At 37.1% G+C, this 27,703-nt stretch overlaps 1 protein-coding gene across 9 annotated transcripts in view; it reads left to right on the top strand.

Annotated features, from left to right (window-relative positions):
• Positions 1–27,703, top strand: part of FGGY (FGGY carbohydrate kinase domain containing) — a 146,796-nt gene that overhangs the window by 89,485 nt on the left and 29,608 nt on the right. For 7 of the 9 annotated variants that reach the window (XM_087929993.1, XM_087929990.1, XM_026707187.2 and 4 more), the window contains 4 exons: positions 156–303; positions 1,763–1,837; positions 8,997–9,117; positions 12,074–12,168. In XM_087929993.1, coding sequence (XP_087786119.1) covers positions 156–303; positions 1,763–1,837; positions 8,997–9,117; positions 12,074–12,168 — 439 coding nt within the window. The remainder of the gene's footprint in view (positions 1–155; positions 304–1,762; positions 1,838–8,996; positions 9,118–12,073; positions 12,169–27,703) is intronic. The other 2 variants (XM_087929996.1, XM_087929998.1) reach the window with 1 other exon arrangement.

Genomic DNA, 27,703 nt, shown 5'->3' on the forward strand with positions numbered 1-27,703 from the left:
ATTCTCTTTCCTCATTCCTTTATAGTTTCATATTGCAAGCCTTTCCTAATTTGTGTTAGGAGTCCAAATCATGCAATATGTTTAGAGAATAATCTTTCTCCCCCAGCTCAGCTCACTTCTTCTTCTTCTTTTTTTTTCATTTGTTTTTCTTGCAGAGCTCAAAGTATATATACATACTTGAATGGTCACCTGGATCTGATTAAGAAATCTTTGCCTGTGGGTTTGCTCACTGTTGATTTACATGTTTGGCCAGATTTCCATGGCAACCGATCTCCCCTTGCAGATTTGACTCTAAAGGGCATGGTAAGAAACAGCCTGTTGTTGTAAAAGGGTGAAAAACAAAATAAATGTAAGAACATGAAATTAGTATTTTTATTTTTTTAATCATTTTTATTTGAAAATTTTACAGAATGGTTTTCTGGAAATGATTGTTGACATCCAAACTGAAAAAGATGGGAAAAAAACCCCAAAAGAAAAGTTATATGCAATTCTGTTATCATTAAAATATAATGGAGTACGTTTTTACCTATACATATAAAACTTTTCTTGCTATTTTTTGGGTAGTTTTATGATTTTAGAGGATTACCTGAAAGTTTGCAGGGGTTTGATAAGCAGCAAATTCCAAATTATTACTGTTACTGAATATAACAGCAAAAATGCAGTTAAAGACATAGAAGAATATGATATGTCTACAGAGACCAGAGGCTGTTTTGTAAAGCAACATCATGTGGGAAGTATATACAATAAGTCTAGGTGCAACATTGGAAGCTTTATTAGGCGTATGAAGATTTGGACAAAGAAAGAGAATTTCATCCTGCTAAACTTGAATTTTAGTATAAAACTGTTGAGTCACTGTATTTCTTCCTAATCTCTGGATCCAAACTTCATCTGCCAGTTTCTGCATCAAAGCATTACCATTTACAAACATTACCCTTTCACAAATGCCTAGCTTCAGGAGATTGGACAACTGTTTGTCTGGAATGGTATATGGTCTCCTTCTCAAGAAGAGGGTTGGGCTAGAAGACCTCCAAGGCCCCTTGCAGCCCCGCTATTCTTCGTTATTCTTTGTTCTACTTTCCACAAAAAAATATTTTCTGCATCAGAGTTCTTTTTTAGTTGAATGCTACATTTGTGGCCCACAAGGGAATACTTGAAGAGATGTGTGGTACGGCACGTGTGTTTTCAAATAGTACTCAAAACATAGCAAAAAGATGATTATCATGTCACATGTTAGACTGGATTCAATCTCATGTCCATGTATTAAAACCTAAAGATGGTATTAACTCTTGTGCCTTTGGGATAATTGCTGATTTTGATTTATGTTTGTGTTGGTTTCATGGAAAAATGCATAATGCTTGAACTTAAACTGAAAGTTGCAATAAAAATAAGCAAGGAGAAATGCTAACTGATTTCCTTCAAAACACATTAAATGTATATGTGTCTCAGTTTTCAGTTCCCCATTCACAAAAAAGGCAGGTATATTTACCCTCTACGTAGCCCAGTAACTCTGTTGTCCCCTTACAACTGGGGGAAGGAAGCATTATTTTCCCAACTTGGAAGTAACAATAAATCCTCAATATGAATGCCTTTTTAAAGACCTGCGCTGTATTGTTAAATTTATGCAATCCAAGCAATTCAAGTTAGAGGTTATTACCGGACCATGTGATAATGATATCCATAAATTACTTCTGTAATACAATTTATTAGAATCTTCTCTTGGAAAAGAAATTAGTAAGTACAAAAATGTTCTTGTTCCCTTCAGGTAGTGGGTCTGACACTGTCTCAAAGTCTTGATGATCTTGCTCTTATTTATCTAGCTACAGTTCAAGCCATTGCGGTAAGTTGAATAAATTTTCCCTAAGATTTGAAGGAAGCTTTCTTTTCTTGGGTTCATAATATGTTATTTTTTGTACAGAAAATGACTGTTGAAATTCTTATATCTATTGTGAATGGAGAAAGTGAAATAATTTATCTAAGGCTTAATATTAACAATGCAGTAGTATTGAGGGTTTCTTCCTTTTGTTGTTGCTGCAAAGGATGGCATTGGTATCCTGTAGAAATAACCATCAGCACTAACATTTCCCACAATAGCATAGCAATAGCATTTCAACTTATATACCACTTCACAGTGCTTTACAGCCCTCACTAAGCGGTTTACAGAGTCAGCATATTGCCCCCAACAATTTGGATCCTCATTTTACCCACCTTGGAAGGATGGAAGGCCAAGTCAACCTTGAGCCTGGTGAGATTCGATCTGCCAAATTTTAGTCAGCCACCAGTCAGCAGAAGTAGCCTGGAGTACTGCACTCTAACCACTGCACTGCCACAATGGCCTAAACCTAATATTATTCTGTGGAGCAATTCAGACAATATGTCAACTGCATTTTTTTTTTAAAAGAGGGAAGTACAAAAAGAAAAGAAATTTCAAATGAGCTTACATTTGTATTTATGTTGTCTCCTCTCCAAATCTGTCTTCCCATATAAACTGTCCTATTCAACAGGGGAAATTTCATTTGAAAGATATGGAGTACAGTGATGTTGGTTATGTCACAAACAGTAGTGTGGACTACTGGTACTATTGATTGATATGTTGTACTTGATTTTTTTAGGAGGCAGCCTGGCTGTACATCTGGAAAGCAGGTTTTTTTTTTACTTCAGGCCAAGAGTTTAGGAGCTAAAAAGACAAGAAAACTATTTCACTGATTTTTCAAGATACTGTTGCATATAAGTAGTTCACTTCTTATGGCTGAGAAAATTTCAGTGGCCATTTTATTTTTCTATTCAACAAATGGCAAGAGGGAAGGAAATGATGAAGGCACATATTATTAGCAGATAGTAATTAATTAAATTTTCCCTTTCCTTGTGGAATAAAGTGGCAGCTGATCCTGTGATCTTCCAATACTTTTCTAATATTCATTATACATCACATTTCTAAATAACTTTAAAAAAAAGACATTCCAGGATATGGTGCATGCCAAGGATTAGCTTCACTATAGATTTCTGGCTATTGGCTTTTTGCTGGAACACCAAACTACACTAATTTGGACTCAGTTCAAAATAAAGTTTGTTTTTTTAAAAAAAGTTCTTCTGGGTAATGCCATGAATGTCCTATGGGGTCTGTTGGGGACTGGATGGGACTGAAAAGGACTCGGAGTCAACTCTAGCGAGACAGAGTGGCTGTCGGTATTTGGATTCCCCAGAGACAAGGATTTCCATAGTTGGTTTTGGATGGAGCGGCACGGCCCCAAACAGACCCAGTGCACAACCTGAAGAGACCTTCTGGGCTTGTGGCTCCTGCTCAAAGAGCAGGCGGCAGCCATATCCAGGAGGTTCTTTGCACACCTTTGGGTGGCGTGTTAGTTGTGCCCATGCCTGGAATGGGTGGCCATGCTCTCAAAATTCACACCGTTTTAATCTCCAGATTAGACTACTGGAACACACTCTCCGTTGGGCTGCCCTTGAGGATCATTCAGAAACTTCAATTGGTACTGAAGGCAGCCATGTAGGTTGTCACTCGTGCCAGATATACGGAACATGTAATATCATTCCTATGTGATGAGCTGCACTGGTTACCATTGTATTCCTAGGTGCAATTCAAGGTGCTGGTGGTAACTGTAAAGCCCTAGATCTGTGATGGCGAACCTATGGCATGCATGCTGGAAGTGGCACGCAGAGCCATGTCTGCTGGCACATGAGAAGTTGCCCGGAAGAGCCCCACTGTGTATGTGCATGTGCTCCCTGCCAGTCAGCTGATTGTCGGGTATCTGCCGCATATGCGTGGGGGGAGATGCATGTGTAGGATATGCGCGCATGCACAGAGTCATGAAACGTGCAGGGGTGGTTGTGTGCACATGCACAGAGACATGCGGTGCGGGGTCGTGCACACATGTTCAGAGGTGCGCGGTGCACACTCGGGATCACCTGTGCATGCGCAGGGGTGGGGGGAGTCACGCACACATTGCATCATGGGTCAGGCATGTGAGCGCACGCATGCACATGCACTTTTGGCACGCAACATGGAAAAGGTTAGCCATCACTGCCCTAGATGGCTAGGGACCTGAGGGATCACCTTTTTCAAGAGTTTCTACCCATCCATTTAGATCAGTTGGACATGGGCATCAGTTGGACTTGGGATCTCATCAGTCAAAGAATATTGGCTGACAGGCAGTAGAAGACCATCTTTTTCTACATCATTTCCTGCTCTGTGGAACATTTTTCCCTTTGGAGATTAGAACATCCCCAACCCCATTAGCCTCCCATAAAGCTTTAAAGACCTAATTGTGCTCCTGAACCTGGGATGCTACTGTGCCAAGGACCCCACCTCCTGGCTATGTTATTAAAGGCCAGATATTTTGCTTTTGTATGCACTTTGAATTGGACATTTTAATGTTTTGACTTTTACTGATCTTTTTTTACTATTTTACTGGTTTTAAAATATTAATTGTAATATACACTGCTCAAAAAAATAAAGGGAACACAAAAATAAGACATCCTAGATCTGAATGAATGAAATATTCTTATTAAATACTTTGTTCATTACATAGTTGAATGTGCTGACAATAAAATCACACAAAAATTATCAATGGAAATCAAATTTAGCAACCCATGGAGGTCTGGAGTTACACTCAAAATTAAAGTGAAAAAAAAACACCACAGGCTGATCCAACTTTGATGCAATGTCCTTAAAACAAGTCAAAATGAGGCTCAGTAGTGTGTGTGGCCTCCACGTGCCTGTATGACCTCCCTACAATGCCTGGGCATGCTCCTGATGAGGTGGCAGATGGTCTCCTGAGGGATCTCCTCCCACACCTGGACTAAAGCATCCCCCAACTCCTGGACAGTCTGTGGTGCAACATGGTTGGTGGATGGAGCGAGACATGATGTCCCAGATGTGCTTAATTGGATTCAGGTCTGGGGAATGGGAGGGCCAGTCCATAGCATTAATGCCTTCATCTTGCAGGAACTGCTGAAACACTCCAGCCACATGAAGTCTAGCATTGTCTTGCATTAGGAGGAACCCAGGGCCAACCACACCAGCATATGGTCTCACAAGGGGTCTGAGGATCTCATCTTGGTACCTAATGGCAGTCAGGCTACTTCTGGCGAGCACACGGAGGGCTGTGCGGCCCCCTAAAGAAATGCCACCCCACACCATTACTGACTCACTGCCAAACCAGTCATGCTGGAGGATGTTGCAGGCAGCAGAACATTCTCCATGGCGTCTCCAGACCCTGTCACGTCTGTCACATGTGCTCACTGTGAATCTGCTTTCATCTGTGAAGAGCACAGGGCGCCAGTGGCAAATTTGCCAATCTTGGTGTTCTCTGGCAAATGCCAAACGTCCTGCACGGTGTTGGGCTGTAAGCTCAACCCCCACCTGTGGACATTGGGCCCTCATACCACCCTAATGGAGTCTGTTTTGACCGTTTGAGCAGCCACATGCACATTTGTGGCCCGCTGGAGGTCATTTTGCAGGGCTCTGGCAGTGCTCCTCCTGTCCCTCCTTGCACAAAGACAGAGGTAGCGGTCCTGATGCTGGATTGTTGCCCTCCTACGGCCTCCTCCACATCTCCTGATGTACTGGCCTGTCTCCTGGTAGCACCTCCATGCTGTAGACACTACTCTGACCGACACAGCAAACCTTTTTTCCACAGCTCGCACTGATGTGCCATCCTGGATGAGCTGCACTATCTGAGCCACTTGTGTGGGTTATAGACTCCGTCTTATGCTACCACTAGAGTGAAAGCACCGCCAGCATTCAAAAATGACCAAATCATCAGCCAGAAAGCATAGGAACTGAGAAGTGGTCTGTGGTCACCACCTGCAGAACCACTCCTTTATTGGGGATGTCTTGCAAACTACCTATGCTTTCTACCTGTTGTCTATTCCATTTGCACAACAGCATGTGAAATTGACTGTCAATCAGTGTTGCTACCTAAGTGGACAGTTTGATTTCACAGAAGTGTGATTGACTTGGAGTTACATTGTGTTGTTTAAGTGTTACCTTTATTTTTTTGAGCAGTGTATGTTTTGAATTGTGAGCTGCCCAGTGTCGTTTGCTGAGATGGGCAGCTAAAGAAATCGAATTAAATCTGATCAATCAATCAATAAACAAGTCCTGAGATCACAATCTTAAACTTCAGTAATATTCCATCTTCTAAATAACATTCTCTCTTCCCCAAATTCCTGTCTCAACAATATAATATAGTGCTTCCATTATTGCTTTCATAGTCTATTCTAGGTCACAACAACATGATACACATCATGAATTTTGTAATTGTCATTAGTCACAACACCATGTGATGTCATTTGCTTCATCTTCCTCATATGTGGACATTTATAATTGATACAACCTTGCAGATGACTATAAAATCTGTTACAGAGCTTTCGTTTGTCATAATCAAATAGCTTCTGTTCTTTGCTAGAGTGCCCCACAATATTGCTCTGCTCAGTTTAGCAATGAGACCAATTTCTTGAAATCCATTTGCAGAGTTTTAACACTTCCCCGGACACAAACAGGATGTTTTTTATATAGCTAGGATGTATATCTGCTAATCTTATTATTACTGTTCTTTGATAGTACAACAGTGGTGTACTTTCATGCCACTCTTTTCGATTTAAATAAAAAATGCAAATCGTTTCTCAGAAAATGTGAACAAGTAATATTATCTTGTGAAAGACTACAATACTTCTTTGCCAAACAAGCACTCTGGCATTATTTTATGCTAATGAGGTGGAAGTTTTCTCAGTTGGGTATCCTGGGAAATCCATCTATTATTATTATTCAAGTGTTTCTTTCTCCTAGATTCTATAGTGCTTTGAAATTAAACTCCCTGGTCCCTCCTGTGTTATTTTTTACAGAGGTACTGCATATATAATGTAACACATAATAATCTGAGTGGGGGAGGTTATTACTCACCAATATACAGAGCTGGTTTTTAGCACTGGAGCAACTAAAACAATAAAGAAAACCAATGGATCAGGGCCTGCTATTTTTTGTAAAATTCAGAAAATATTACTTTTAATGCTTAAGGGCATTTTGGAAATATAACTTTCTTGCTTGGAAATTAGCCACTATTTTATAGGAATAAAAGTATTACAGTCACACTATATTAACTTACAACTGTGTACAACCTCAGACCACATGTTGTTTACATGTATTAAATATCACTTAAACTTTCTAAAAGCTCATCTGTTTTCTTTCTAATAAGGGATTTTGCAGGAAAGTGGCATTTGCATATCTCTTAGACTGCATAGTTTTCCTTATACAGGTAATCCCCGATTTACAACAGTTTGTTCAGTTACAGGACTGAATAAGTGGCTTATGATGGTTTTTTCACACTTATGACCATTGTAGCATTTCCATGATCAATTCAGATGCTTGGCAACTGACTCATATTTATGACAGTTGCAGTCCCAGGGTTATATGATCCCCTTTTGCGACCTTCTGATAAGCAAAGTCAATGTAGAAGCCAGATTCACTTAACAACTGTGTAACTAATTTAACAACTGTAGTGTTTCACCTAACAACTGTGGCAATAAAGTTTATAAAATGAGGCAAAGCTCACTTAACGAATGTCTCAGTTACCAACAGAAATGTTCTATTGGTTCAGTTGTGAGCGTAAGTTGAGGACTATCTGTAGTAATGTATAAGATAATGAATCTATATTAATTATATTGATGTGAACTCAAAAAAATGAGTTAGTTTCACCTTAAACTTTGCTGTGACCTTTTTCAGGCAAAGGTAAGGATAATTTTAGTGGTGTCATAGTGCAGAGAAGAAAAACAGAATAACTAGGTTTGAGATGGGGAAAAAGTTATTTTTGTGTGTGTGGAGATATTATAAATATTAACTTCAATTAATGTTACAGATATCTAGATAAACATGGGTTGGTGGAATTCTGAAAAATATCCACAGTGCTCTCAAGTGGTAAAATTGCAGTAGTTAAGAATGAAACCATTCACAATCTCAAAGCAAGAAACAATTTTAAAAAGTGAATATCTGTCCTTTAGTAATGAAAGTAATGGGCATAGGATAGTTTTCCTCAGTCTGATAATCTCTAGAAGAGCTGAATTACATTTCCCATCATCCACATCTAATTAACATATTGTATGTCATTAATTGTATTGTGCCTTTCATTAGCTGCCCTTGCTAATGTTAAGAGTTTGCCAGACCTACCTATCTTAAATCAAAATCCCCGTGAAACTTAATCAGGATGAAATAAACAATTGAAGCTTAACTCTGCTTTTCTTAAATATTCCAGCAAAGTCTCTACAGGCATTTGCAGTACATTGTAAATCTTACAATGAACTTTGGCCATGCTTCAGAAGATGTTCAGTGTTAAATGCTGAGAGAATTCTTTAGCATTATGAATTTGACAAAGGGTAGATTTGGCAGTAATGTTACTTTTGAGGTTTTTATTTTCTTTCAGATGAAATCCAAAAACCAATTTTAAATATACAGTTAGTGTTCAAAGGGTTTCTCTGCATGAGCTGGAAATGCGAAACAAAAATCCCGTAAACCCATTTAAATGTTTATTTCTGTTGTTTTAATTTTATTTTACTTTTTCAAAAGGTAAGTCAAAGGTTAGAGTTGAAAAAAAATGCTCTTGATCGGAGCTATTACAACTAAATTGATTTCTAAACAAAAACGTATTAAAATGGATACAAAAGAGGGATAAAAAATATGATTGCTGTATGTTTAATAATGTTAATTCCTGTATTTCTTCAACTATTTGAGGAAGAGGATGTACTTCTCTGTATGTTTTTCTTATAAGCTAATGTCTGTCTTACAATTAATCTGGAGACGTAGACGGACAATTTAATGTCAAAAACAAAAATAAATGCAACATTATAGTCACTGTTGATCCCATCTTTTAAAAAACTCTTCTTTCTTATCAGTGGAAATAACTATGGCTTTTCAGCTTTTCAAAGAACCATTTTACCTGTACCACTTTTTGTTAATAGATATTCCTTTATGTTCTGTTGCATTTAAGTTGGGAGCCAGGCATATTGTTGAAACAATGCAAGTCGCAGGGCATCATATCAACACTCTCTTTATGTGTGGCGGTCTGAGCAAGAACCCTCTCTTTGTCCAAATGCACGCGGACATCATTGGTAAGTTTCAGAATACAGAGGAAGAAATCTGCACTATACTGAGTCTAGTTCCTTGGCTGAAGAAATTGCAGGGTGAATATTATGACACGTTCATAACAATAATCAGCAAATAAGTCATATCTTTCCAATATAGATAGATCCTTGACTTGTAATCATTTGTTTAGTGACTGTTCGAAGTTGCAATGGGACTGAAAAAAATGACTTATGTTTTTCACACTTACAACTGTTGCATCATCCCCATAGTGATGTGATCAAAATTTGGATGCTTGGCAACTGACATGTATTTATGATAGTTACAGTGTCCCAGAGTCATGAGGTCACCTTTTACGACTGTTTGACAAGCAAAGTCAATGGGGAAGCCAGATTTATTTAACAACCCTGCAACTAACTTGACAACTGCAGTGACTCACTTAACAACTGTGGCAAGAATGGTCATAAAATGGAGCAAAGCTTGTTTAAGAACTGTCTTACTTAGCAACAGAAATTTGGAACTCAATTTTGATCATAAATCAAGGATTATCTGTAGATTGGGATTCTGCCATTGCACATTTTACCTTTCCTGGTTAATATTAATAGTATCTCAGTGTTTCTTTGGAAAAGTTAAAGTCATTAAGCTGAACCACAGCTAGATGCAAGTAGGATAGATAAAAAAATTTCAATGAAAAAAGGGACACTTGCATTCGACTCTCAAAAAATCTGAGAAGAGCTAAAGTACAATAGCAATGCCTACATTTTGTAGCACTTAGCATAGCATAGCACTTAAGACTTATGTACTGCTTCACAGTGCTTTACAGCCCGCTCTAAGCGGTTTACGGAGCCAGCATATTGCCCCCAACAGTCTGGGTCTTCATTTTCCCTACCTCGGAAGGATGGAAGGCTGAGTCAACCTTGAGCCTGATGAGATTTGAACTGCCAAATTTCAGGCAACCAGCAGTCAGCAGAAGTAGCCTTGCAGTACTGCACTCTTAACTACTGCGCTACTGGGGCTTGTAAGGAGAATCTTCAGGATTTATCCTTTTAGATAGTTCTGATAGGCATAGCAATAATTATAAATCGTGTTGAAATTGATGAATAAGTCTGATTCAATCAAAAAGAAATTCCAATGTTCCCATATAAAGATAAGTAAATATCACTAATTGAAATAACTCATAGTACACACCATTGTGGAATGATATTTCTGGTGCTTGCCCAGAAATAACAGTTGCATTTTAATGATGGATTATTTCTTAATAATTGGTTGTAAGTAAATGAATATTTTTAATTTTTCAAGTAACTCAACCATGTAAACCATATGTTGTAGGATTTAATATGTCTATTAATTCAAAGTAGGCAAGGAGTCACATTCAATTCATAATATTCAGCATTTGCCATTTATCAAATACTAAACATACATAAAATTGGCACATTTTAAATCAGAAGATGTCAGTAGATTCACTTTTCTGGTCAAAATGTCAATAGCACTTAGAGCAAATTACCTGTCTATAAGAGGAGATCCTAATTCACCTAATTTGTCATTTTTGCATGAGTATCTTTGGATATATCTTGTGGTTAAAAAGAATACATATTTCACCTGTGGAAAATGTATTTCTATGGTTGGGATTAAACACAAACCATGAACCATATGAGTCCTTTATTCTTCAGAGGAACCAATATGTTTTAGATCAAGCCTAAAGCTTGGGCTCTGGGTATTTTGCTTTTAGATTTGCATCTCTTCAACATCAAACCAGGAATTGAGATCAAAATCAGCATTAAGTAATTACATTTCTTGAAAGCAGAAAAAGTGAACCAAATGATATAAGGTCTTGACCTGGGCTAAATATACACAACAGGCTGTTGCCACAGTGGTCTTTTCTATTTGTCCAATGTGATTTCATCAAGTGCGCACCTTTTTCCTTATCTAATTCAAATAGCTTTGGAACCAAGAGCTCCTTTCTGATGTCTAAAATTAAAGATCTATTAATAGATAATTCTGATTAAATTTTAAACTGGGGTCCTTTGACTGTATCTAATAGCCAAGCAGAAAGTTGGACAAAGAGGCCTTTCTCCAGCTTAGGAATTTTTCCTGATTGTAGGAACTGTGATTGACATAAGATGTCAGAGTTCATCTGACTAAAATGCTCTTGGTTTTCTTGCCCTCATTAAAATCTATCTGATAAAATAGTTAACATTCCTCTATCAATCCCCTATTCTTCCAAGAAAAGACAGGGAAATACTGAATATATTACTGTTAAATTCAAGTGCCCATTAGCCAATTATACGGGCTACCAATAGATAATTTCATAGGCCATTTAAAAGCCTCAGATTAATATTGTTCAGAGGGCAAGATGAATATATTCATTGTTTGAAGGCACTTATAGTGATGTGAAACATAAGCACCAAGTAAATAAAAAAATACATTTATAGCACGACAGCTACAAAGTCAATTTATAACTTAGTTCCTCCACAAGGTTAAACAATAGTATTTTGTCAAAATATTTTTTACATTGGAAAACCAATTAATTTCATCTATGCATCCTGAGACAGTATTTATCACTACTCAGGGGTGAAATTCAAAATTTTTCCCTATTGGTTCTGTGGGCTTGGCTTGGTGGGCGTGGCTTGGTGGGCATGGCTTGGTGGGCATGGCTTGGTGGGACTCGGTCTCTAAAAAGAAGAAGGCGGACTGGTGTGGGCGGGGCCAACCGATTCAGATTGTCCCTACCACCTCTCTGAACTGATTCAAATCGTCCCTACCACCTCTCGTGAGGTGGTTGAATTTCACCCCTGCACTACAGGTTTCTTGACTGTTTCCACATTGAATTTGGCTTGCATTTAATGCTTAGGGCACACCAAGAAGATCATACCAAGAAGCCATCTCAGCCTTTAAAAGAAGCAACTGTTTTAATATTTCAGGGAGAGGTGTTTCTTACATGCTTCATACCTCAGGCCCTTTAACTGATCTGTTGTCTTTGCCCAGGCATGCCTGTTGTTCTAGCCCAAGAAGTGGAGTCTGTGCTAATGGGTGCTGCTATTCTTGGAGCCTGTGCTTCTAAAGACTTTGCTTCCCTGCAGGTATGTAATCATAGAAGGTTCAAATTGAATACAACAACTTGAACTCTATTTTGCTCTATTCCACCTCAGGCACGTTATAATTTAGAAGGGGAGAAAATGCAGGTTTTGATCATTACAAAAGCCAGAGTTTTTAGCCAAATTTTCTGTTTACGGGTTGATTGGTTGGTTAAGGTTAAATAAGGTCATGGAGCACATAAGTGCTGTATAATATGGCCTAGTTGTTCAAGGCAGAGAAATTCAGCATAGAATTGGAATTATTTTTTATTGTTGAGACAATGAGCACTTAATTTTGATGCATCATTAGCAAATACTGATTTCTGCACTGGGAAATTAGTAGACATTCTAATTTATGAAGTGTTGACACATATCACTGAGTGAACATGCAGAATCAAGAAGAGAAATGAATTAAATTTGCCATTGAAACAAGTGGCAATAGTAACAACCAGGCATGATAATATAAAGAATTCTGATATCACTGAAGCAAGTAAATGTTTTCCATTTGTTGAGTCCAGCATGTTTGTAAAGGTAATGAAAAAGACTAATTGAAAATAACTAGCCTAGGTCCTTCAGTGGATTAAAAAAAAAATCCTGGAGACATAGAAGAATAGGTATTTATAGGTGTTTTCAGTGTAATAATAAATAATAATCTGTTTGTGCTTATACTCTGTGGTAGACTCCTAAATTATTTTTCCTCTGGATTGTTCTTCTGACAAAAAGAATGTGCTTTGTCTTTAAATGCAGATGGACTGTTGAATCTTGTCTTTATGGGCTTGTTCTCCTATGTTGTGCCATGAGTTTTTGAAGTGGTTGTTTTATTTCCCCAATGCAGTGAGACATGTGCAGAACAATGTTTGTAGAACATTGTATATTAAGAACAATTTCCCATAGTCTCTTACTTTTGCTTCATGAATATCATCAAATTTCTTCTGCTTTGACAATGGTCTGATCCTCACTTTCTTAGGAAGAAGTCCCACTGACCACAGACATGAATATTTTAATAACTCATAGCAGAGATTTGTTTGTTTGTTGTGGTACAATTATAATTGCTTTACCAGCTTGACTTCTAAGAAGTAATTGTGGGACAGTGGTTAAACAGAAGGCAATAATGAATAGAAGCTGTTTATTCCATTCAAGTTCTAACCCAGTCTCAAGTATAACATTCTATATATGAAGTTCTATTACTAAAAAAAAGCAAATACTATTTGCTAGATTTCATCTCGTCCTATTTAAGTGATACTAATATAATATTTGTTTTAAAAATATTTTGTAGTTCTTACTATACATACATGTTTTTCAGGTTTTTTTTTTTAATTGTTCATAGATGAAATTATTTAAATAGATGAATTATTTCATCAACAGTGAATTATTATCAGATTTTTTTTAGATGGAGTACCTAGATGAAAGATATAACGTCTAATAAATCATTAAATAAACAAAAATGTGAAGAAAGGATTCCCTGGTGAATTATACTCCATTTGACAGAAGACAATGTCACCTGAGTAGTGCAAATGGGTGTGGAGCCTTCATGGAACTGTTGAAAAGACTATGTTGTAGACCAGAGATAGATGATGTTGTATCCTGTTGAGAGAGGGATGTTTTGTTTCCCCAATGTACAGATCTGCACATGTCTCACTGCATTGGGGAAACAAAACAACCACTTCAAAAACTCATGGCACAACATAGGAGAACAAACCCATGAAGACAAGATTCAACAGTCCATCTGCATTTAAAGACAAAGCCCACTTTTTTTGAAGACAGCAAAGTCAACATTTTGGACAGAGGACCTTTGGTCAAAGGGGCCATCTATGTCAAAATTTAACAAACCTCTCTCAGCAAAGCATCATCTATCACCAGTCTGCAACATAGTCCTTTCGGCAATTCCAAGAAAGCTCCACACCCATTTGCATTATTCAGGGGATCCTGAGGACACAGATAAACCTCCAGTGGCCTCAACGATTTTCTAAAAGAATGCAAATGACCAGCTATCTGCAAGGAATATAAATCCTTCCATTCCCCACCATCTAGTTAAGAGCTGGAGAAGCTTCTTGGATAAGGAGCGAAACATCTTCAAAGAAAAACAAGAAAGTCCAGGTGCCTCTTGAAAAAAAGAATCTTTGTATTCACTGTTGTTTTGCTATATTCTTCTGGCTGTATGTTACAAGGAAAAAACGAAGGGTGAATTTTAAAAGCATATAGTCGAGGTGAATCATTTTCAGTTTGAATAGTGTAACACAGTTCTTACTTTAACAATGCAGTTGGGTCATATGAGTCAAATGCATAGCATTTAAATGGAAATATATATGGTCGAGGAGGGGTCTCTTTATTTGGCAATCTCCCAGTTTTATTGCTCACCATAACTATTTTTGACAGAGGTTTTACACTTGAGGGCATGATTATTATGGGTATATAAAAGCCATACAGTTTGTTTTTCTACTGTATATTAATCAGAACAATTGCCTTATGGAAGCTAATGATAGCTTTCTTTGTAATTTCATTTGGACTGGCCTTTGCTAATTAAAGTAGCAAAGACCTACCTACAGAGAATAGGCAATATTGCTCCTAATTTTTTTTTTTGAAAGAGTGAAATAGCTGAAGTGCAGAATTATATTAAATGACAATTCTATATTAATAAGATGATTATGGCTTGGTAACGTCCTTCCTCAAACCTAGGTAGCATATCAGTGCTGCAATAATAAACCTTTTCCTCATTGTGAACCACCGATACTCTTCTGTTAAGTTATTATTATAATTTAAAATAGTTAATAATAGTTTTCTCCTGTGAAAGGATGCTCAGTGACAGTGGCAATTTGGCTTGTATATATAAGAAAGCAAACAGATCATCCTTTAAATTTCAGTTTATGAGCCGTGCCTTGCCTACAATAGGTTGTAAATGCAGAGTTTCTCTGACAGCTGGTAAATGAACAGCTGTTGCTCTTCTGTGGATGTTTCCAGCTCTTTCAGGAAATGACATTGCCTGAAATTTATCCAGTACAGGTGGTCTTCAACTTATGACCATGACTGAACCAAACATTTCTGTTGCTAAACATTTCAGTTGTTAAATGAGTTTTGCATATTTTACAACATTTCTTGTCACATTTGTTAAATTGAATCACTGCAATTGTTAAGTGAATGTGGCTTCCCCATTGACTTTGCTTATCAGAAAATTGCAAAAAGTGATCACATGACCCTAGGACACCGCAACCGTCATAAATACATGCCAGTTGCCAAGCATTCAAAATTTGATCACATGACCATGGGGATGCTGCAATGGTCGTGTGAAAAAGTCCCTTTTTTCAGTGCTGTTGTAAAAACTCCCCTTTTTCAATGCTGTTGTAACTTGGAATAGTCATGAAACAAATGGCTGTAAGTCAAGGATTACCTTTATTGGGACTTCTGTGTAAATATAAATATAGCACATTTTCCCTGCTTATATTCACTTTCTAATTTTTGATTAAATATTGGATTACATCCACTTGTTTGGTGACTGTTCAAAGTTATGATGGCATTGAAAAAAATGTTATTTACAATCTATCCCTGAAGTTCCAGGTGTCACATCCCCCCTATTGTGTGATCATAATTTGGGCAATTGGCAACCAGCTACCACTTATGAGGGTTGAAGCATCCCACAGTCATGTGATCACCATTTGCGACCTTCCCTTCCTGCTAGCAAAGACATGGGAAGGTTGCAAGTTGCTCCCATAAATTCCTTTCTCCTGGGTAACTCCATTATGGAATATGAGATCTTGTACTACATAGCGGCTCTCTGCCTGCCAACACTCCATAGCATGTGGCAAATCCCTGCAGCCAACAGCCCCACCCTTGGCACATCCCTGCCGCTCACAGCCCCATTGGCATGTCTGCATTTTCTAGTGCCCCGTGTGGCCCTTGCCAGCCCACTCAAACTCCTTACCATCCACCTGTGGCCCTCACTAGCATGTCTGAAGCTCATGTCAGCCAACCATTGGTTGTAAACTCTTTGTGCTAGATTGCTGAGGCATTTCAGTGCATATTTGCACAACATCATGGGATCATTCCTTTACCTATTGGGAAAACCTTGCTTTAGATGTGGCTAAACAGCCCTGCTATGATGCTCTTCTCCATGTAAAATGTGGTTACTATGGTGAACCATTGCTAGTCACAAAACACCAGACATTGGAAGGCAAAGTGATGGCAAGGTGAGTCATTCTAGCCCCTCCATCAATATTAACCTTTCTTTATTTTTCTGATTTTTTTTTCCTTTTAGAAGATTATCACTTTTACAACAATGCATTGGGATGTACTGTAGTTCCTTACTCTATTTTTCTTAGAAGACCTACAGCAGGACTGTCAAACTCCCGGACTGTGGGCTGGATGTATCATGCGCTGGCCATGCCCATGCTGGGTTTAGCGAAGTGGGAAAAAGTCCAGATACGTCACATGATGCCACCATGATGACATAAGTTTGACACCTCTGACTACAGAGCCTTTGTGGAACCAAAGGATTTTCTTGGATGTAAAGATAATTCTGGAAGCTAGTATTTTGATAAAGATTTTTACACATTTAAAGAGGGGCTGGGATTCTGATGGGCGCCAAGGAAGATATCTATAGTCTCCTTGATGTTTGTGGTTTCTTATGTGGTGCAGCTAGTGTATATAGGGTTTTAGGATAAGGGTAGGATTGGGCGTGTAAGTTTGATCATCCTCAGCTGTGGAAATTTAATGTGTGACCTTGAGCCAGTTACTGTGTGTCTCCGCTCAGTGATAAAATGAAACAAGCAACTTTGAACTTCTGAAGAAAAAGCAGAATCCAGTATGTAGAGGAGACAGACACTCAGAAAACCAGTTTTATGCCTTATGTTTGCAAACCCAGCCAAATATAGTTTGTGCAACAAACTAAGGTTTATTTGAACCTAGTCATCTGGGCAACAGAAGCTTAGCAACTGTTCTCCATTGTAATCTGAAGCTCATGTTGTCTCCCACAGAATCTAGTAGTTACAGTAATCCGAACCAGAATTTCAGCATAGTCAAGACATATAAACTCCATCTATATTTTCCCAATGTAAACAATTCTGTTTTTGTCTAGCCATTTCTACTGATTTTTTCTTTTTTGGCTTGGTTGTGTACCTTTAAAGAGAATGAAGGTATAAATATGCTAATAGATCATATTTAGAAACTAAATTAACTTGTTTCAATTAAATTAGTGTAGGCCTTCTTCATTCATCTCATTATAAACATCTAAAAAGTTATCTTATACAAACTAGGAAGAAATGCTAATTAGTTGGTGTAATCGTCTTGTGTAAACATAGTATTGAAAAGGAAAAGCTAATGAATCATTTTGTTGTCTTGCTGTTAATGCATTTTCTAAATGGCTCTTGATACATTTCATTTTCTATTCCTTTAATCAGGGAATTGTTAACTGGGCAGAGATGAAGTTCTGAAAGTTCACACTGGCAGGGAGAACTAGCTTAAGATGTTCTAATTGTCTCGTTTCATTCATTGACAAAAGAATTGTGCTAGGTTTATACTTGCAATGTTGTCCTATAATTTAGAGCAGAGTTAAGAAAGATCATCTTGAATTTTTTAAAAAGCTATTTTTTAATGGAGGGGAGTTTTTAGAATAGAATAGAATAGAATTCTTTATTGGCCAAATGTGATTGGACACATAAGGAATTTATCTTGGGGCATATGCTCTCAGTATACATAAAAGAAAAGATACATTTGTCAAGAATCATAAGGTACAACACTTAGTAGACATAGGGTAGAATAAGCAATCAAACCATACTAGGAAACTGCCAATAAAAATCGTAAAGATACAAGCAACAAAGTTACAACCATAAAGTCATAAGTGGGTGAAAGGAAGGATGGGAAGATTAATAGTAATAGTAATGCAGACTTAGTAAATAATCTGACAGTGTTGAGGGAATTATTTGTTTAGCAGAGTGATGGCGTTCAGGGAAAAAACTGTCCTTGTGTCTAGTTGTTCTGGTGTGCAGTGCTCTATAGCATCGTTCTGAGGGAAGGAGTTGGAACAGTTTATGTCCAGGATGTGAGGGGTCTGTAAATATTTTCACAGCCCTCTTTTTGACTCTAGAAGTATACAGGTCCTTGATGGAAGGCAGATTGGTAGTAACTTTTTCTTCAGTCCTAATTACTTTCTGAAGTCTGTGTCTGTTGGGTTGCAGAACCAAACCAGACAGTTATAGATTTGAGCAGATGATTTTGATTTGAGTTTTGAAGTTGTGTTTGTTATCTTCAGAACAAAGAGGAAAATGAAGATATTATTTTGCATACCAAGAAGAAGAAGAAGAAGAATGCAGGTAGTCCTTGACTTACAACATTTCTTTTAATAACCGTTCAAAGTTACAACAGCACTGAAAAAAGCGACTTGACTGTTTTTCACATGACCACTGCAGCATCTCCGTGGTCACATGATCAAAATCCAGACACTTGACTCTTATTTATGACAGTTGAAGTATCCCACTGTCTTGTGATCTCCTTTTGCGAACCTCTGACAAGCAATGTCAATGGGGAAACCAGATTCACCTAACAACTGTATAACTAATTTACCAACTGTAGTGATTCACTTAACATATATGGCAAGAAAGGACGTGAAATGGGGCAAATTCAGTTAACAAATGTTTCACTTAGCAACAGAAATTTTGGACTCAACTGTGATCATTAGTTGAGGACTACCTATCAGGCATGTTTAGTAAAAATGATTTTCACGACCAATGTTATGGTATCGTCTGTGTTAGCCTGGAGAAATAATTACTTGGGCAGGACATGGCAAAACGTTCACATTTCCTCAGCCATTCACCCAAGACTTTGCTGCAGATAAGCAAAACCCAGATCCATCCAATATATATCCAGGTGCCTAGATATGTAGATATAGCCAGGAGAGCGGGGTGGGGTGGAAAGAAAACCTTGCCTAGACTTGCCCAACAGGTTCACCTTAATCCCATCTTTGTGGGCAAAAACCTTTGTGGGCAAAAAAATGTATCTCAAGGTAGGGAGGTAGGTCTCTCATCCTATCCTATCCTATCCTTCCAGTGCAATGTGCATTATAACCAGTTTTATAGGTATTTTATCCCTGTAATTGCTCATCAAAAGCAGATAGGAATTGTCCACAATGCAAAGATTTATACTATTTATAAAGCTGATCCTCCCCCCCCCCCAGCTGATAAATGAAACCTGGCACCATGACTCCAGTTCTTTGCTAAATTAGCTAGATGGAAGTATCAGATTTATTCAAGAATCTGAGGTTAATTACTTGGGAATATAATGCTAAGCCATTGTTTACCTTTATATCTAGGAAAGTCCCATTCCTCTGCAGTATACAATTTTAGTACCTAACTTAACGATAATTGTATCATCTTGGCACTTAAAGAATAACTGCAGCAATTTATATGATATGACCCAGAAGATTTAGTGTTTTTGATATCACTTTCTAATGAATGTGTTACGTGATTAGTTTTTAAAAATATATACCCGGTAGTTAATGAGGTGTCATAGAGATGGCACATAATATTCTGCTTGGATAGTATTGAAAGGATGCTTATTTTTTGGTAATTAAGATCAGGCTTGCTTATCTTTCTATTAGTTCAGTATGAGAGCTACAATATTTTATTATTATTTATCATTTCTAAGAGCCACAGAGTATGATTATTTACATAATACTGTACAATTCTTCTTTGAGAAATGCTATAATAATGTTGAAAAATGGCAAAGTCATCCAGGAAATGCATTTTTATAGGTGGTAATGGAGTATAGATATTGTCATCGCCCAATGTAGTTTGGCATATATTATTTTATGTTAGTTTATTATTGTATAGTTTAACAATGACAATAGTATACAGCTGTATACTAAGTACTATGCAAGCTGAAATGCTAGCACAACAGTCCAGATTCTAGTTTATATTAGTTTAATTCCCTTATTTTTAGGTTTTTTTGTCACTCTGTAGTTTTAAAGCAAAGTCTTCAGATTTTGGCAATTTTTATCATCACTTAAATGTGGCATCTAAATAGCTAGAGCATAGTTATACATACACATTCCAATCCTATGCAAGTTTATTTTAAAAATAGTCTTTGTTGAAGTGAAACATCTTCAAAGTGTGTCTATTTTCAACTGAAATTGTATATCTGATTTTAAGCAGCCTATAATATGAAATTTAGGCATCTGGGGTGGAGGAGAGGGACCTGTATTTGAAAGTGGGGAGAGAGAAGAGTTTCCACTTGCAAAGTTTACATGAAGGAAGACTCAGCAGAAATTTTCTTCCCAAGTCATAACTTTAAATTTGAATAAAGATTTCAAATTATGCCCTGACATGCGTTCCTGAAGTAACATAATCATCTTGTACTGAATCTGTTGGAAGCCAATTTACACATTGTGTGTTTACTGTAGGAAATACATATGTGATATTATGGCAGTGATGGAAGAGTAACTTTGAGACCAGTGCCCATGTTTATGACCTTGCATGTCTTTAAAGTGAAGGAAAGCTGAAATAAGATTGGAAGCACAGTTGTGGTTTCACTTAGTGACCATCTAGCTTGGAATGACCAAATTGCTGGTTCCAGTTGTGTCACTAAAGAAGGGATACCTGTATTCATTTTAGGAAACTCTGGTACAAAATACTATTGTTAGCTTCAGCAATGGCAAGAGCTGTCCTTAATTCCAATTAAAATACTGGAAATGAAGTTTTGCAATTAAAAACTATTCAGTTATCCTATTTATAGATACTATAAATTATTTGCAGATGGAGATATACATATTGCTATTATTAAAAAGTATACTAATTAAAATCACTGTAGTTGAATTAAAATGTCAGTAATTCCATCAAAATATACCCGAAGGATATATGTTAATATTTTGGACACAATTTTTCTCCCCATGAATAGTTAAGATTAAAAGAGATAGGGAAAGCCCAGAGCAATATTGAAAGACATAAAATGTTCTGGAAATGGATGAAGAGAACTAAAAGAAGAGCCTCCAGAAAGTGAATGTAATTAAACATAAAAATGATGAAATGGTTTGGGATAAAACTAAAGGGAATGAAGCTCAAATGCTGTGATATGTCAAAGAATAAAACTGAAACAAAGGGTATTAATACTAAGTGTCCAAGGGGAAAAAATGTTGAATAGGAAGTCATAAATGCTGTGAGAATGTTGAAAAACGATACATCTGCAGGTGTAGAACATATAATGGGAAATGTCAAAATATGGACGTGGCTTGCTTATGAAGTGGCTGTGTGACTTGTTTAGCGTCTGTGGGAAGAGCACATCTGTCCCTGATGTTTGGAAGAATGCTGTTATTGTTCTCTTATATGAAAGGAGATTAGCTTGTTAAGTGTGTCTGGGAAGGTGTTTGGCAGAGTTTCTGACTGAAGGGTACAGGAGGTGACAATAAGCAGAATTTGTGAACCGCACTGCATTTTTATGTTAGGCAGGGACTGTTCACAACAAGTGGTGTTTTTTTTTTCTGCTCAGGAAATCATTGAGAAATGTACGAATGTGAGAAAGAAAGTTTTATTGCACATTTGTTTATTTAAGGAAGTACATGAGAAAGTGAAGAGGCTTTAATTACTGGACATTTTACGTAACTCTGGAGCTGAGGTTTGTTTGCTAGATGTGACAGGAGTGGTATAAATTTACTCACAAGTAAATTATGTGTGATAATAAATGGAATAGTTAGCAAGTGAGGTAAGTAGGAAGCAGGGAGGTAAGATGAGAGTATGGGATGTCCCATTAGTTGTTCAATGTATTTATGAATAAATATATTTGAAATACTAGTGGCATTAGAGAAGTGTTGGTTAGTGATTGCATATGCAGATAGAATCATAGGGCTGGAAGGAATCTTGGAGGTCTTCTAGTTCAACCTCTGCCCAAGGCAGCAGTGCTTATACCACCCTGGACAATAGATTGTGCAAACTTTCTTTGAAAACCTCCAGCAATGGAGTACAACACAATTCTAGGAGGCATTCAATCAATCTCACTGTCAGGAAATTCCTCATTTTGTTCAGGTTGGATCTCCTCTGAACAGCTTCCACCCACTGCTTCTTAACCTGCCCTCAGGTGCTATGGAGAATACATCAACGTCCTCTTCCTTGAGATAGCCTTTCAAGTACTGGAAGACAGCTATGGTAGAAGGTCTCCCCTAATCTTTTTCTTAGGCTAAACATACCTATTTTCCTCAGCCATTCATCATATAATTTAGCCTCCAGACCCCTTATCATCTTTGTTCCTTTTCTTTGCACTCTTTTCTAGGATCTTAGCATCTCTTCATGTAATGATGACCAGAACTGGGCATAGTACAGTTGTCCTCGACTTACAACCACAATTGAGCCCAAAATTTCTGTTGCTAAGTGAAACATTTGTTAAGTGAGTTTTGCCCTATTTTACGACTTTTCTTGACAAAGTTGTTAAGTGAATCACTGCAGTTATTAAATTAGTAACACAGTTTGTCAAGTGAATCCAGGTTCTTCGTTGACTTTGCTTGTCAGAAGGTCAAATCAAATCAAATCAAACCTTTATCGTTGAACATGACCCTGAGATACTGCAGCAGTCATAAATATTTCATGCATCTGAATTTTGATCATGTGACTCTGGGGATGCTGTGAAGGTCATAAATCATAAGTCACTTGTTTCCAAGTGCAACCACAAATGGTCACTACATGAACTGTTGCAAGTTGAGGACTACCTGTATTCCAAATGTAGCCTCACTAGTGCAATATGCAGCAGTACTATCAGTTTTTATATAACTGAATCTGTGTTATTTATTTCTTGAGAACCCAAATTATTTACTTCTCATGAAGGATAGATTATATGATGCAGTGAGGAATCTGGGTCTAAAAATCAGATCAAACAAAACTACAATAGCTGTTTGATACAAATACAAGTGGTATATAAGTGGTAAAAAGTAGAGCAAATTCATCAATTTGTGTGCCTTGGTACAATGTTCTCTAATGATGGGGAAATTGAGAATATTTGTTGAAAGAAACAGAGTTTTCTATAACAGCATCTCTCTGCCCACTTCGGTAGTTAAAAATGAAGAGTTATGTATATCAGGAGAAACATATGAGTTCAGTGCAGGTAAAATGGGTATAAAGAGGGTTGGTTTTTAGTGTGAATTCATGCTCAATGCATGTGAACTGAATACAAAAATCAGTGATCAGTAGGAATAAAATCTCTGTTAAGATCTTATAGTGAGAATTAATGAAGACTGAATCAGTATTTGTTGGTTATATGCGTATATGAAAAATCATATCATCTACTGTATATAACTCGAGGTTTATATTAATATAGTAAAGGGTAAATAAAAAAATAAGTTAAAATGCATTAAAAAAGAATGAGTCGAGATGAAGAGGAATTGGTAAGATCCTCATAAAGACCAAGATAAACAGTCTGAAATTCAAGTGGCAGAATATGAAGAAATATATGGATGTGGTGGAAACAAGGATGATTTGCAAGAAAAATGGTTTTCTGTAAACAAGATTTACTTTTTTCTTCCCTCATACCTCTGATTTCTTTGGCACATTATTTCTACGATATGTATAACACTGCTTACTCTGAAAGAGTGATGGGTATATGTGTACAAAAGGTTATTTACATTAAAGTAATTAGGTTGGCTTTGTTTAATTTCCTTGAAGGATACTGGGGAGACAGTGGTCCTTGTTTTTAAGTTATTCAAAACCCGCATACTATTTTGTATGCAGACCAGATTCTCTAGTCAGACGTAATTTCTTTCTAATCTGTTACAATTAAAGCATTTTTTTCGAATGGCTAGAAAAAGTGTGTAATTACAAAAGCCTAAGGTAGGGCAAGATAACCTTTTTATAGCTGCTCCAAATTTACCGTCTCCTTTTCCCAGAGTATGTCTTCCTTAATTATGTGTGCTGCATTGCAGGCAAATTGAAAAGCATGGCTGCTCTTCCCTCCAGCCAAGTTGAAGCAAAACTTCAAGACATGTGCTGGGAGTTGGAAACTCAATCCGCTGCAATAATTCCCCATCTGGGATATGAACTCTTGCTATGCCAGTGTGGGAGATCAGAGTGTTCTGTAAGGAAACACATGTAGTCACTGTGCTTGCTGTCTGAAATGCCTGGGGTTTTTTTGTTTTAATGACTTTTTTTCCTAAGGACATGAGAGCTATTTCATCTGAGGATTTGATGCCAAAAGTCTGAGCCACTAAGACATTATTCAGCAAGCTAACTTCATGAAGGCATTTGCTGCCTTGAATGTTTCTGTTCTTTATTACAAATAAGGGCTCTGAGATTAGGTAGGTAGTATCCTTTACGGAAGACTACCTCACACTAAACGGATCGGTAAAACAAGCAGTATTGAAACAGTATAAAAACTTTGCTAGTTTCCACATGACCTTTGAGTGGATCTATTACAGCGTTTTGAATTCATAATATACTCTGGGGGTGACCAAAAGCTTCTGTGGAAGGTAGTTGGTTCTCTGGTGAAGACCGATAAATTTGGCAGTTGCATTTTCTCCCAAACTTATTCATTCCTTCTGAAGAAATTGCAGTGATCAATCTTTTAAAGAAAATAAAATAAGATCTTCCCCATCTCTATTGGGAATAATATAATGAGAGTGTTTTTTTTTTCCAAAATAAAAAGGACCATGTTGCAACTGACTATTCTGTAAGTGTTAAAGCTGCCCCAAAAGATTCATTTTCACCACCACAAGCATGATAAACAGATTCAGATAAAGCATTTCAATTAAACTACAAATCGTCTCCCTGAATGACAAATCTGCCAGTTTGGTCCTCCCATATTCATAAAAATTTGCTATGAGAAAGCAGTGGCTGGAGATATGTTAAAAAATTATTGCAGAAGCTGCATATAACAATAAAAAGAGACTGGGAAGAATTAAAATCACTCTTGCTATTAAATAGCTGGCTAAGGATAGCAAGACACCTCTATTGTTTCAACATGAGGCCTAAATTATCTAAGTTCTGACTAATTTTCTCCTTCTTTGCTATAGAAAGTAAAAACTAATCTGAGAATTAGACTTCATCATTTTCACATTTTACTCCCTAATTTTGGGTAGGTTTTTTCAAAACTAAACCATGGTTTAATTGTATTTAAGTTAACAGATAACAGATAATCAGAGTTGGAAGGGACCTTATAGGTCAACTAGTCCAACTCCCCACCCAAGCAGGAGACCCTACACCATTTCTGACAAATGGCAGTCCAATCTCTTCTTGAAAGTCTCAACTGATGCCGTCCCACAACTTCCGAGAGCAAGCTGTTCCATTGGTTGATTGTTCCCACTGTCAGAAAGTTTCTCCTTATTTCCAAGTTGAACCAGTGATCAATCTATTAAGCATACCTGAGATCTTTAATTTGCTTTTCCAGTGTTATAACAGTTCTATCTCACAAAACCATTCTAATCACCACAAAATACCTGTAGTGTGCTGCAATTTTACGAAGGAAATTTCTTAAAATAATACTTGTCCAAGCGATTTTCATTCATCGGCAGAAAATAACTTACGATCTTTCTGCTAACTTCTCATAGATTAGGTTTCAAGAGAAAGGGGGAAGGAAAGATGAGCTGAACATTGCTGGTAAATGATATCTGTTCTCTTTTATAATGTGATCAGGCATTTAGCCCTGGGGAACAGGGAGATTAATTGCCTTGAAAAGGCAACATATCTAGAAGCCCTTGGACAGAATAATATTCCTACTTTGAGTGTAATGTATATAAGAAAGTCACCATTAGTTTTTTCGCCCCTATATTTTCAATGGTGGATAATTTTACTATTAATTTTGTAGCAGCTCCACCTGTGGAATGATATTTGAAGTGCACTTTAAAATATATGTTGATTTTTCCAGTTAATCTTTAAGTTGCGACTATGTTTTTAACAAGTAGGTTCCCCACAGGGAAAAGTAGTTTCTCATGTGAAATTTGTAAGGGAAGAATAACTCCAGGTACTTTGTGCCAGTCCAAAAATAGCCCCCAAACTGTCCATTCATATAAATGGCAGTTGCTTCTGGGGTTGAATTGAAACAGCATACACTGCTAATTGCAGTGATGCCCAAATGATAGTGAATGTGCTAAGTTGCATCCTGTACAACTTAGCAAGTTTAGTGAATGTGCTGTAGTTGCATCCCCAGGTGTGATACACATAAATAAGTAATGGCAGTCACATATGTTTTGCCTCCCTGCCATGGATACTCAGACTGAATTGACTATATTTCTAGTTCAGTAACAGCTTATTTGAAATCAGAGCAAAAATAAATGCACTGGTTTATTTTGCCAAAGCGTGTAGATGAGTCCCTTTCAGCTCAACATAAATATGCACCTTTTCTGAAAATGGGGGTAGAGAATTGGATGACATTAATGATTTTCACCCCCCCCCCCCCTTGTTATGGGATTTTAATCTTGTGGCAGGAGCTGTATGGTAATTTACCTTGTGCTCTTCTGCTGGTTGGTAGAATGTGCTGATAGGTTCCTGGTGTTCTGAGTAATTGTGTTAAGCTAAGTCAGCAAGTGTCAGGATGCTCATAATTAGCTTCAAAACAGCTTGGAATAATTAGGGAATGGAATTTGTCTCATATAGGCATGCTTTTAATTTAAACTCTATTAAATAGCAGGATTGCATTTATCGGACAAAAGATGAATATTCCCATACCTATTCATGTTGTATCTGAATTTAAAATGTAATCTGCACAAGCTCACTTAGAAGATTATATGAGATGGTAGCAGCTGATAAATGTTAAATGGTCATTGATGTAAATAGTCAGAGCCTGTGATGGGTAGATGGAGTTCACAGTATGGTTACTTCACATACTGTTTTGGCAACGTAACATAAGTATTAATTAAAGCAATAGCCGTGCTAGAGTGGTAACATTAGATCTTGCCCATAATTATTATTGCCCATAATTACAATTATTATTGAGGTGAGAAAGTTAGTAAACCTACCAGTTTTAGACATCACTACTTCCACTGACTGACTCTTTTTTTCTTGGGCACATCATGAGGAGTCAACTGAAATATGTTAGTTATTACAAACTTAATGACCTTTATTTAGTATTAATTGAATATTGAGCAGATCACTGAATTTATGAGAACATTGCCTCAAATTACAAAGATCAATTGGTAATTTTCACTGTTAACATTGCCCTTTGTCACAAATGTAGTAGATGATTTTGATACCCTCTGCATAAACTAAACAAAAAGTTTAAGAGTGACTTTAATGCATCAGGATAATTTTAAGACTGCAGAACTAAGTTTGTTTTCTGTCAGTACCTTTTCTATAATGTCCATAGACTTTCTGTTGTCCCAATGGATCCTTTCCTACCTTCACTCTTACTACTGTTTGCTCATTAAGAAATGCTTACTTTATAAAAATCGTATTTCAAAATTATTCTATTCTCTCAACATCTAGCTATAGCAGCCCCAGCTATAAATGGGATATCAGGATTAACAGTAGCCCAAAGCAGACTATGCAGCTAAGTTGACATTGGAAATATCAAGCTGCTTGTATTGCTCTATGCAGCTTTCTGTTTATGGCACCATAAGGGAACGGAAACAAAGAAGTAAACACTGCAA

This window comes from Pseudonaja textilis, chromosome 3 (assembly GCF_049901715.1).
Source record: "Pseudonaja textilis isolate UNSWEBS1 chromosome 3, rPseTex1.2, whole genome shotgun sequence".
NCBI lineage: Eukaryota > Metazoa > Chordata > Lepidosauria > Squamata > Elapidae > Pseudonaja > Pseudonaja textilis.